The 13,712-nt window shown below is 45.1% G+C and overlaps 1 protein-coding gene across 2 annotated transcripts in view; it reads right to left on the minus strand.

Annotated features, from left to right (window-relative positions):
* The window catches only part of GRAMD2B (GRAM domain containing 2B), a 207,060-nt gene extending 193,760 nt beyond the window's left edge, over positions 1–13,300 (minus strand). The window contains exon 1 of one of the 2 annotated variants that reach the window (XM_077462168.1): positions 13,070–13,300. In XM_077462168.1, the coding sequence (XP_077318294.1) occupies positions 13,070–13,182 (113 nt within the window). In that variant the 5' untranslated portion in view covers positions 13,183–13,300. The remainder of the gene's footprint in view (positions 1–13,069) is intronic. The other variant, XM_077462169.1, reaches the window with a different exon arrangement.
* Between the last annotated feature and the right edge of the window lie 412 nt (positions 13,301–13,712).

Raw genomic sequence — 13,712 nt, forward strand, 5'->3', positions numbered from 1 at the left:
ATCCAAAGCATATTAATCTATCCCCAAGACATACCAATATAAGGCAAATGAGTACAAACAAAAGTCCATTTAACTTGTAAGCTGTCTCCACCAACATGGAGGGGAACCCAGAAAGGATCAGTTCAAGCCCTAATGTTCCAGGTAATACAATCTAATTCTAAACCATATAGGTAAATATATCCTTTAAAAAACACAAAGGGGTTGATTTACTATTTACTATTTACTGTTGACTTTGCAAGTAAATGTTCAAGGGAATTTTCTTTAGCTGGGTGAATGTGGTAAAAATTATAGTCAGTACACAGTCACATGCAATTAAAATAAAAAATACAGTATTTTGCTTGCACATGTGTGGATGAAGGAAGTCAGCAAAGCTTGAACTCATTCACATCCTCTGTAACTCACTACCCCAATCCGTCCGGCTATCTCCTACTCTGTCCACTTTTAGGTGATCCCTGCAAACTCATCTCTTCAGGGTGACCTATCCTTCCTCCAGCTAACAACCGAATATTCTGCTCCCCTCATCAGATCATCCCACACAGTCCCTACCTTTTGTTTCACCAGCCCCTCCCTCTTATATTGTAATCTTGCAGGAGCAGGACTCCTCTAACCCTCCTGTTTTGAATTGTACTGTTGGTGTAGTGTCTCTCTACATTGTAAAGCACTGTGCAAACTGTTGGCGCTACCGTATATACTCGAGTATAAGCCGAGATTTTCAGCCTCTTTTTTGAGGCTGAAAGTGCCCCCCTCGGCTTATACTCGAGTCATCGCCGTCTGCCTGCCCGATCAGCGTGTCGAGTAGACAGACGGCGGCCATTCTACTATTCAAAAGCCGCGCCTCCATCTGTAATAGGCGGAACACTCAATTTCCCAGCAGTCAGTGGTCCGCCTATCACGGACATCCGCTCATCCTCATACTACGGACGAGGATGAGAGGATGTCCGTGATAGGCGGAACACAGACTGCTGGGAAATTGAGTGTTCCGCCTATCACAGACGGAGGCGCGGCTTTTGAACAGTGGAATGGCCGCCGAGGCGCCGACGAAGAGCGGCGATCCTGGCATGGCAGAAGGACGGAGGCTCGGCTCGGGACGGGACGGAGGCTCGGCTCGGCTCGGGACGGGACGGAGGCTCGGCTCGGGATGGGACGGAGGCTCGGGACGGGACGGAGGCTCGGGACACAGGTAGGCTGGACACACAAGGCTGCACGGACACACACACAGGCATGGATGGACACACACACAGGCATGGATGGACACACACACAGGCATGGATGGACACACACACAGGGATGGATGGACACACACACAGGCATGGATGGACACACACACAGGCATGGATGGACACACACACAGGCATGGATGGACACACACACAGGGATGGATGGACACACACACAGGGATGGATGGACACACACACAGGGATGGATGGACACACACACAGGGATGGATGGACACACACACAGGGATGGATAGACACACACACAGGGATGGATGGACACACACACAGGGATGGACGGACACACACACAGGGATGGACGGACACACAGGGATGGACAGGCATGTCTCACCCTCGGCTTATACACGAGTCAATAAGTTTCCCAGTTTTTTTGGGGTAAATTGGGGGCCTCGGCTTATATTCGGGTCGGCCTATACTCGAGTATATACGGTATATAAATCCTGTATAATAATAATTCAATAAGCTCAGGGAGAGTCCCTTCAAAGTGAGAATTCAATGCGAAGTCAGCAGTCTATTTACCTTTGTTAAATGAACCTTAAGTGTCCACACTATCTCAAATCCAAGGAGGAATAAAGTTCGAAATTCCTTCCGAAATTATGGACCAATAGTGGGGCATTTTGGTTCCAATAACATCTCATTAAAGAGGAGCTCATTTAGGATGCTGACTTTTAATATAAGGACACCTACCTATCCAGAGATCCAGCAATGTTGGCACCCAGGGTGATTTTTCAATTGTGTTTGGGTGCAGGGGCCGAGGATCTTAGGTAAAGTGAACTGTCAGTGAAGCCTTCTGGTTTCACAGATGGTTTCTTACTGCACATGCACGTGTCACACTACGCTTTATAAAGGGTCCCACAGTCTTTTGGGAAAGGTGGGTGTCCGAGAAGGCTGTGGGGGAGGAAGAGAGCCTGGACATCATCATAGATCATAACAGCAATCTGAGCAGGAGGTGGGAGCAGGTACCTGTCAAAACCAGGTACCTACTCCACCCTCCCCCCCCCAAAAAGTGCCAAATGTGGCAGTGGAGGGGGGGGGGGTGCAAACAAGCGGAGCTTCCCCTTTTGTAAGGAACTCTGCTTTAAGGTGGGAAGACATGACTTGTATCATTCTACAAAAATATATAATTATTAAATAGATCCAACCTCTAAAACATCTTTCTCCTTGAGAAAAATGCTAAGGAAAAGTTTCCTTACTACCTATTTTTGTAGTCACAGGTCAAGTATCCAGGTGGTAGCAGCCAATTCACATAGATAGAGTCACCCACAGTATACAGGAGCATACAGTTAGTGACCCCCTTACATTCCCCAATATTCCACCATTTGGATTTCAAGGTGGATGACTCCCCTAGTGTGACATCATGCATGTGCACAACATAGGCTGCTGATGTCTGTGTGCAAAACAGCAATGTTTAATGAAAAAAGGGCTGAATGGTATCCATTAAATCCTGCTTGTGCTCCTCCTGAGGCTCCATGCACACTGAAGCTGATAAACTGCAGTTTATTGGAGTTTGGGCGTTTTTTGTAAAAGCCCATAAACTCCACTCTATGTTAGCCTATGTGTCCATGCACACATGGACGTTTTTCAGCTTTAATGAGCAGTGGAGTTTATGGGCTTTTTTCTGAACGCCAGAAATTTGCGTTCAAAGTGCCGTTTTTCAGCGGCAAAAAACGACAAACGCTCATTAACGCTCATTAACGCTCGTTTATTAGTGTTCGGCATTCTATTTTTCAATGCATTGTGGGATTTTTGGAGTGTCCTCTGTGTATTTTTATAAAAAACGCCCATTAACGCTAACGCTGTAAAACGCTCATTAACGCTCATTAACGCTAGTATAAAACGCTGTTAAAAGCAGGTTTTTCAACCAGCGTTTTCTGCCAGCAATCTGGCGTCCAGAAATAGCTTTTTTGAGCTTCAGTGTGCATGGAGCCTAAATGTGTGTTTTAACATCATGTTCAAATCTTTACTTTCTGCATTCTCCTGATGAATTGGACCCTTGGTACATAAAACGTGTTGACAACTCATTGCTGTATGAAGTATATTAAAATATACAGGATTCGCTGTAAAATAATGCTAGGGTTAAACTTGTACTGTTAATATGATTTGTTAATAAGAATATATTTATTTAAGCAATGACACTTGTGAGGTTATAGTTTTTCTGCCCATAAAATCCCACATACTTTATTGTTACATTCACGTACAGTATATTCATTGATAATGAGCCTAACCAGTGTATGCCTAACATTAATTTTATTTATGGGGATGTGGGGGTGCAGTGAATGTGAATGTGAATGTTATAATGTGAGGTAGTTTAGGTGCACTCTGTTTTTGCTTTAAAAGAGATATATGGGTTCTTGTTTATAATCATACTTACCTAGGTGGACCGATGCTGCATCTGTCTCTAGCACTGTGAACTGAGCGAGCAAACACAGGCAATCGCTCGTTTCTCACATCTTCATGAGACTAATTTCTCACAGCTCTGTGAGACTCCATTCAGTCAGCAGCTCTCTGCTCTGCCCCCCCCCCCCCCCCCCCACAGTCACTGAAGTGCTTGGCTCGTTGAGAGGCTGAGCCAGGTGCTGGTCCAGGTATGTGGGCAGATCCCGACTCCATTGTCGTGATCTTGCCCAAGCCTGGACCAGCTATGTGACATCAGCCGACAGCGGGCTTCGAAAATGGGTCACAGGAGCGCAGAACGAATTGTACTTTTGTACTTTTGTGATCCCCAAAAGTACAGCCAAATGAGCTTTGGGTGTACTTCTCCTTTATATTTATTTCTTTTAAATTATGCTGCAATGGGCAAAAGGCAGCTTCAAGAACAGAAGGTCAGTAACAAGTGAATACCTTGAACACTTCAAAATTAAAAAGGAGATTAAAACCCCAAAATACTACCCCTAAAAAAGCACAATTTTATTCTAGAAGAGAAACCTGGTAGCAAAAAAATGGTTGCTTAGGATGAGACTGCAACTAAAAGAGGACACTGACCTCAACTAAACCACAAAACAAATTTTAAGCAGTGGTAAACTCCACGATGTGACTTTTACCTACAGGTAAGCTTGTAATAAAGGTCCCTTGTAGGTAAAATCAATATCTCCTAAACGTGCACCATTTAGGAGATAATCCCTTGTTTTAATGCCACTGATGCATGTGCTTTGAAGAAATGGCATACCGTTCCTTCAGAGCCCTGTGCTGCAGCTGTGACTCCCACATGCATGTGCAGAAGTGATGCCATCATGGCTCACCCATTCAAATGGCTGTAGCCCACAAACCTGGAAGGAAGACTGGGTAAAGATAGAAGCCCTGTCAGCAGTTTTAAGGTGTCTTTCATAATGTGCTAGTATGCGGTGCATTCTAGCACATTATGATATTGCCTTGCAGGGGGACCGGAGTTTTCTTTTGTAATGACTTTACTACCACTTTAAAGAAAAAAAGCTAATAATAATAATGCATTGCCTTGACAAAGTACTAATACCCCTTGCAATTTTCCACATTTTGCCATGTTACAACCAAAAATGCAATTAATGTCATGTATTTTATTGGGATTTTATGTGATAGACCAACACAAAATGTCACATAATTGTAAAGTGGAAGGAACATGATAAACGGTTTTACAATTTTTTTTCAATTAAATATGTGAAAAGTGGGCAGTGCATTTGTATTCAGCCCACTTAAATCTAGTGGAACTAATTGCCTTCAGAAGTCATCTAATTAGTAAATAGAGTCCACCTGTGTGTAATTTAATCTCAGTATAAATACAGCTGTTCTGTGAAGCCCTCAGAGGTTTCTTAGGGAACCTTAGTGAACAAACCGTATTATGAAGGCCAAGGAACACACCAGACAGGTCAGGGATAAAGTTGTGGAGAAGTTTAAAGCAGAGTAAGGCCCTGTACACATGACCCGTTTCCCGACGGGAATAAACTCTGAAGGTTTTTCCGACTGAGTTCCAACAGAATTCTGCTGAAACTGTCTTGTGTACACATGATCACACCAAAGTCCGATCGTCAAGAACGCAGTGACATACAGCACGCATGATGGGACTAGAAAAAGGAAGTTTAATAGTCAGTAGCCAATAGCTTCCGTGTCATACTTGCTTCAGAGCATGCGTCGTTTTTGGTCCGTTGGAACAGCATACAGGCGAGCGGTTTTCCCGATAGGAATTGGTTCTGTCAGAAATATTTGGAACATGTTCTATTTCTAGGTCCGTCAGAATTTTCGAAAAAAAAAAGTCTGATGGGGCATACACACGATTGGAATATACAATAAAAAGCTTCCCGTCTGACTTTTTCTGTCAGACATTCCGCTCGTGTGTACGTGGCATTAGGCTGTAAAAAAATATCACAAGCTTTGAATATCTCATGCAGCACTGTTCAATCCATCTTCCGAAAAAGGTAACAGTATGGCACAACTGCAAACCTACCAAGACATGGCCGTTCACCTAAACTGATAGGCACAGGCAAGCAGAACATTCATCAGAGAAGCAGCCAAGAGGCCCATGGTAGCTCTGGAGAAGCTGCAGAGATCCACAGCTAAGATGGGAGAATCTGTCCACAGGACAACTATTAGTCATGCACTCCAAAAATCTGCCCTTTATGGAAGAGTGGCAAGAAGAAAGCCATTGTTGAAAGAAAGCCATAAGAAGTTTGCAGTTTGCAAGAAGCCATGTGGAGGACAGAGCAAATATGTGGAAGAAGGTGCTCTGATCAGATGTTGTGGGGATGCTTTTCTTCAGCAGAGATGGGGAAGCTGGTCAGAGTAGATGGGGAGATGGATGGAGCCAAATTCAGGGCAATCTTGGAAGAGTCTGCAAAAGACTTGATACTGGGGTGGAGGTTTGCCTTCCAACAGGACAACGACCCTAAAAATACAGCCAGAGCTATCATGGAATGGTTTAGATCAAAGCATATTCAGGTGTTAGAATGGCCCAGTCAAAGCCCGACCTAAATCCAATTGAGAATCTGTCACAAGACTTGAAAATTGCTGTTCACAGATTCTCTCCATCCAATCTGACAGAGCTTGAGCTATTTTGCAAAGAAGAATGGGCAAAAATGTCACTCTCTAGATGTGCAAAGCTGGTAGAGACCTCACCAAAAGACTTGCAGCACTAATTGCAGCAAAATGTTGTTCTAAAAATAGGATTTTTATATACAGCTTACCTGTAAAATCCTTTTCTTGAGAGTACATCACGGGACACAGGTCATTACATAGTGGGTTATATAGTCATCTCTGGTGATTGGACACTGGTTAACCCAAATTAAGGAGAATTCCTCCCCTATATAACCCCTCCCATATGGGAGGCACCTCAGTTTTGTATCAAAGCAATAGGAAACCACGTAAAACCCAAGAGGGGCGGGAGCCCTGTGTCCCGTGATGTACTCTCAAGAAAAGGATTTTACAGGTAAGCTGTATATAAAAATCCTATTTTCTTGATCATACATCACGGGACACAGGAGCTCATTACATAGTGGGATGTCCCAAAGCAATGCTCAGATTGAGGGGAGGGAGACACAGATCATAATTATAGACCGCCATGGGCCGGAGGACCTAAACTGCAGCCTGCAGTACACTGCGCCCAAAGGCGATATCCTCTTGCCCTCTGACATCCACCTGATAGAATCTGGTGAATGTGTGGACTGATGACCAAGTTGCAGCCTTACAGATCTGAGCCAGGGAGGCCTGGTGATGCACTGCCCAAGAAGCACTTACAGCCCTAGTAGAGTGCGCTTTCACTTGAAAAGGAGGGATTTTCCCTCTAACACTATAGGGCCTGAGAAATAATCTGTCTGATCCACCTTGAGAGAGTGGATTTTGATGCCGCCTGGCCCTTTCTAGGGCCTTCCGGCAAAATCAATAAGCAATCAGTTTTCCTTATCTGAGCCGTTGCTTGAAGATAGATACTGATTGCCCTAACCACATCCAAAGTGTGCAAGGATTCTTCTTCTGCGGACTGTGGGTCCGGAAAAAAGGATGGTAGGATTACATCTTGATTCAAATGGAATCCCGAAACCACCTGTTGGGGCGCATGACCACCCGGTCCTTATAAACAATTAGATACGGCTCTTTGCTGGAGAGAGCTGCTAGTTCTGACACTCTTCTAGCCGTGGAAATGGCTACCAAGAAAACCAATTTTTTGGTCAAAAGAACTAATGAAGCCAGATGCAAAGGTTCAAAAGATTGCCCCTGCAAAGCCGAGAGAACCAAATTTAGATCCCATGGGCATACCGGAGGTTTGACTGGCGGCCTTATCCGCATAGCCCCCTGGATGAAAGCCTGCACCAGGGAATGCGATGCAAGTGGCTTCTGAAAAAATACTGACAAGGCCAAAATCTGCACCTTGATAGTGCTTACGGCCAAATTCATTTCTAGGCCTGACTGGAGAAAGGCCAAGATCCTGCTAATGACATACCTTCTAGGATGCCATCCCCTGAGTTCCCACCAGGAAACATATGCCCTCCAGATTTTGTAGTAAATAAGCCTGGAGGCCGGCTTTCTGGCATTAACCAGAGTAGAAAGGACTGGCCCCGAAAGCCCACGGTCTCTCAGAATGTGGGTCTCAGCAGCCAAACCATCAAATTCAGACTGTGTAAAGCAGGATGGTAGATTGGACTCTGTGAGAGCAGATCTGGCCGGAGAGGGAGGATCCATGGCCTGCCTATGGCCAACTTCATGATCTCTGCGTACCACGGTCGCCTGGGCCAAGCCGGGGCTACCAAAAGGACCGACTTTGTTTCCCTCTTGACTCTTCCCAGGAACCGCGACAAAAGCGGGCACGGGGGGAAAGCATGAATCAGATTGTACTGATCCCAGGGAACTGTCAGAGCATCTGACCCCTGAGCAAGTGTATCTCTTGTTCTTGACACAAATTTGTCCAGTTTTCTGTTGAACCTGGACGCAAACAGATCTATGTCTGGAGTACCCCATCTGCGACATATGTCCAAAAACACGTCGGGGTGCAGAGCCCATTCTCCTGGGCACAACTGCTGGCGGCTCAGAAAATCCGCCTGCCAATTTTCCACTCCTGGAATGAAGACAGCAGAAAGGCATGGAACATGCTTTTCTGCCCAGACCAGTATGCGATTCACCTCTTTTTGCGCTGCCAGACTCCTGGTACCGCCCTGGTGATTGATATAGGACACTGCTGTGGCATTGTCGGACTGAACCTGAACAGGAAGACCCCGTATTCTGGAAGACCACCTTATGAGAGCCATATAAACTGCCCGGATCTCCAAGACATTTATGGGCAATAGCCTCTCGATCGCAGGCCATTTCCCCTGCGAGCATGACTCCTCTAACACTGCTCCCCAGCCTATCAGGCTGGCATCTGTCGTAATAACCTTCCATGGAAGAGGAAGAAAGGTTTGGCCTTTCAGCAAATTCTCAGTTTGTAACCACCAGACGAGACTCCTGCGTGTCCCTGGGGATAGACGCATAGTAAGATCCAAGGATTGGGGCTTCCTGTTCCAGGCCGCAAGGATGCATCTTTGCAGAGGCCTTGAGTGGAACTGGGCAACTGGAACGGCCTCGAAGGAGGCGACCATTTTCCCTAACAGTCTCATGCATAACCGAATGGGGGAAGATCTCCTGCCCAGAATTAGGCGCACCAGATCCCCGATGGCCAAGGTTTTTGGCCTTGAAAGAAACACCTTGCCCTGAGCGGTGTCGATAAACATACCCAGGTATTCCAACCTGGTAGCAGGCTGTAAGGACGACTTTTCTAGGCTTATAATCCAACCTAGGCGTTCCAGGTGTTCTAGTGTTCTGGAAACACTGTGGTTCAGGAACGCTACTGTTTTCTCCATGAGAAGCAAGTCGTCTAGATAAGCCATGACGGCTATACCCTGAGCTCTTAGGTTTGCCAAGAGAGGGTGCAGAATCTTTGTGAAGACTCGAGGGGCCGTAGCGAGCCCAAACGGCAAGGTCACAAATTGAAAATGGCGCCGCTCTACCGCAAACCTTAGATACCTTTGGTGTGTGGGAAAAATTGGCACATGGAGATATGCATCCTTGATGTCTATTGATGCCATAAACTCTCCCCCTTGCAGGGAGGAGACCACAGTGCGAATTGACTGCATTCGGAAGGACCGGATGCGTAAAAACCGGTTCAGATCCTTCAGATCCAGGATAGGTCTGACACTTCCATTTGGCTTCGGAATGGTGAAGAGATTCGAGTAAAACCCTGAACCCTGTTCTTTTGGGTCCACTTCTACTATCACCCCTTGGGATAGTAAGTGATCCAAGGCCAGAAATAGAGGTTTTTGCTTTACTGGATCCCTGGGGATCCTTGACCTTAGAAAGCGAGAAGGTGGAATCTCCTGAAACTCTAGCTTGTAGCCCAGAGACACCAAAGAGATCACCCACTTGTCCCGGATCTCTTCCCGCCAGGCTTTCGCGAACTGCCGAAGCCTTCCCCCCACTCGGCCGAGCGGGGGCGTCCCTTCACAAGGAAGCTTTCGGGCTTTGCTTGGCAGGCTTCCGCCCCCAAGTCTTTTTCTGCCCTTGGGCCCGGCCCTGAGCCTTTCCTGTAGAGGAGGTTTGAGAGGGCCGTCGCCACTGCTTAGAGCTTGATGCTCCGGGAGAGAGAGAACGCCTAAATGACGGACGTTTGCTCTTTTTGACTGGAAGGAGGACAGCACGATAGCTCAGCTGCCCAATTCTTTAGCCATAGGACCCTTCGCATGTGTACCAACAGGAGAGATAAACGAGATGCTTGTTGGACAGAATCCAAAATCGCATCAATCATGAAACACAGAATTTGAGGTATTTCTGCATAATTCTCCACTTCCGCACTGGGAAGGAGGCCAAGCATCCGCTTAACCTGTTCCTTGAGGAACTGACACAACCCCACGGCTGTGACTGTGGTTTGCACTACAGCGCCAGTCATGGAAAAGGAGGCTTTTAATAATGTTTGCAACCTCTTATCAGTTGGATCTTTAAATACCTGAGCATTATCCAATGGACAGGTCAGGTTTTTATTCACACAAGAAACAGCCGCATCGACAGATGGGACCCCCCATTTCTTGGTGAAACTTTCCTCCAGAGGATAATGCATAGAAAACCTTTTAGGAGGAGTAAACAGTTTATCAGGATGCCCCCAATCCTCATACATCAATTTATCCATTAAGGGGTGAATTGGGAAGGAAAAAGCAGTCTGTGGGATTTTCCTGACTCCTAGGGAAGAAACAGAGGATGTAGTGACTTCAATTCAGTATAATACTGCACCTGTTTTCTGAGCGCCTGGGAGGAGGGGACTCTCTCCTCTTCCTCTGATTCCTCCGACTGCTCAAGATCCCTGTCCCAAGATAGGGATCTCCCCTCATTGTCAGAAGAATCATCTGAGAGAGGAATCTCAGCAGAGGGAGGGGATCTACCCCTTTTCCTGCTATCTTTCAGGGAAGCAGAAATAAAATTCATGATTCTCCCTTCAAAACCCTCCAATGTAGCCCTAAGGGAGTCCTCAGTGACATATACCGGGGCTGGGACATTAGGAGAGGCTGCAAAACCTGACAGGGGCACTGACTCGTCCTGTGAGGCTGGCTCCAGTCTTGCAGGGGGGGATGGTAACTTACAGGCATTTTTAGAACCCCTGGACCTAGGCGGTGATTTACCAGTGCCCTTGTTACCTCCCCCTGAGACCCTCTTACGAGGAGACATAGTCCTAAGCTACAAAGCAGAGGTACTAGTACAAAGTGCAATCACTGTTGTGCTAAAAGTCTCACAATAACATATATATGCTTAATACTGCACAACCTGATGCTGAGTAGGTATCTAAGGTTTGCCTGGATCCAATCCCCTGGGATGCTTACTGCCCACAGCTCCTGTGTCTCTCACTTACAGTCCCCTGATGCTCTGGGCTTTTAAAACTGCCGCCTGGCGCCTGCACAGTACAGCGCCGTGCACACCAACGTGCATGGCTCACAACCACACTCCCCCCCCTCCATTAGCCCGGAAGCGCGCGCGGCACGCGTGCACGCGCCCGCGCGCGTGCACGAGGACCGCTGGAATCCAGGGGGGAAAATGAGTCTCATCAGAGCAGCGTGGGACCCCCAGACTACGAGGGACCTCTGTATTACCTTGTTGTGGCAGGGACTGCAGTGGAGACGTGAGACCTCTGGAGAACCAGGCTTCACTGAGCGTGTGTACTGAAAGGCATGTAAGTATGCATCAGGCTGCTCTTACTCCCTCTAGTGGTGGAAACCAGGTAAGACATACAACTACTCAAAATGAAGAAATCCATCATATAATTATATATAGGATTAACTTCCCTTACCTGTCCTCGCCGCAGGAATTGCTGAAACAGACAAATTCCAGCCTTCACCCATCACGGCGGGCAGTGTTAGCCAACCTTCAGGTTTATCTGGGGCTCTTTCTCAGAAGAGCCTCCTACCTGGACCTTGTAAAAGACTCTGCCAGAAACTTTTGTGCGCTCTGTGTAAACAGTACACCAAGTCTGTTTTTCCCAGAGCCCAGTCTTCCAATAGGAGAGGACTTACAGGCCAAACCTCGCTTCTTCGGCTGACGAGGCCTGGGTACCATACCATCTTGGGAGTCAAATATCGGCCCAAGATATGGATCCGGTTTGTTGTAGCCCTTAGGCCCCCGCAGGGACCTGCACAGAGCTTTCTTCATAGCACATGTTTTAAGTGACCAACCACCATAGACACTGGCGAAAAAACTGAGATGCCTCCCATATGGGAGGGGTTATATAGGGGAGAAAGTCTCCTTAATTGGGGTTAACCAGTGTCCAATCACCAGAGGTGACTATACAACCCACTATGTAATGAGCTCCTGTGTCCCGTGATGTATGATTAAGAAAAGTATTTACTCTGGGATGCTGAATACAAATGCACACCACACTTTTCACATATTTATTTGAAAAAATGTTGAAAACCATTTATCATTTTCCCTCCACTTCACAATTATGTGCCACTTTGTGTTGGTCTATCACATAAAATCCTAATAAAATACATTTACATTTTTGGTTGTAACATGACAAAATGTGGAAAATTTCAATGGGTATGAATACTTTTTCAAAGGCACTGTAATAATATGATAAAAAACAGAAAGCATTAATGGGGTTAATTGCCAAATTGCTAGGAATCGCAATGAAAATAAAGTTTCTTAAATGACTTTATTCTCTGCCAGCATTCCGTACAACAGATTCAGTGAATGATTCTTGCCTCCATATTTTATAGCGAGGAAGCTGGCTTATTCAAAAGCTTCCCTTTTTGGCCCTTTTAAGCCTGCTGGTCATGGTTCAAAGGCCATGACATGCATTATAGTTAAAAAAAAATTCTCCTGGTCAAATCTGAACATAAATCCACAGGGACAGCAAAACCTGCAAGACTCATCTGAAACCCTTGGTAGTTGTGAACCAGATCATTATCCTTAATTACAGTTTAGAAATTGTATACATGTAATTAAAACGACTTATAGCATTGTGGAATTTGCATGCATATTGAACTTTATTAGAGAGATTAGGGAAATAATTTTAGATTTTAAACTACAATATGCTTATGTAAGAATAACACGTAATCTGAATATTATGTAATCTTACTAGTTAACTATAGTGTACATTTGATTACAAGCTTCGGAGTACACTTACATTTAAAACTTTAAAACTCAAACAAGACATTCAAGTAGAAAATAACCGATCCAAAGCAGCTAGTTTATCATGAATAAAAGTACTATTTTGATTAGCATAATCATTCAACGGTTTCACTTGCTAGTGCTTGTAGTTTGCTCTATTGGGACGTATCACAGGCTTAAATAATATTGTTGCTATTAGACTCTTCTAAGAGCTTTAGGTGCAGAATGCTTATAATCAATAAAACATTACTCACTTTAAGAAGACTGAGCCAATGCTGTCTGTAGGACTCAGAGGAGAGCAATCGCTTGAGCTCGGAATATTTGCTAGAGTATCATCTAAGAAAACAGAATCTTCCATTTTGTTCATCTTTTTTTTTTTTGTATGTATAAAAACACCAGCAATAGCACTTGATGCGGACGTATAAAAACACCAGAGAAAGCAGTTAACAAGGTTAAAAGCTGAGAGTATGCTGCAGTGAGGAATGCCGTGGAGCAGTAACTTTTACAGCCCCGGAAACAGTATATGCTACTGGCTTGAATACAAGTCAGTCCAGTTTCTGTACATGTTAATAAGTAACTTGTAAGTATTGCAAATGATACAGATTTCATTTGAGGTCATCATTCTTAAAACACAGACAAGCTGCCAAAGCACAGTTTGTCCTAATGTTGATAGCAGTATTGTACTGTTACATGTTTTGGTATTTTACAGAAAAAAAGGGTTTGGTTATTATTAATTCACTTGGACTGTTTGTACAATGTCACCCAAACAAACAAATCAAGGGGATATGGTTATTGATTTAAATTTTGTGCCAGCTTTTATTCCAAATGAAATGTTTGGTCAATAGTTTTCCTTTTTATTTTTTCCTTTTTTTTTTCTAAGATAGACTGTGCTAGATT

This window comes from Lithobates pipiens, unplaced genomic scaffold (assembly GCF_037356315.1).
Source record: "Lithobates pipiens isolate NorthernLeopardFrog02 unplaced genomic scaffold, aLitPip1_a1.2 Scaffold_3, whole genome shotgun sequence".
Lineage (NCBI taxonomy): Eukaryota > Metazoa > Chordata > Amphibia > Anura > Ranidae > Lithobates > Lithobates pipiens.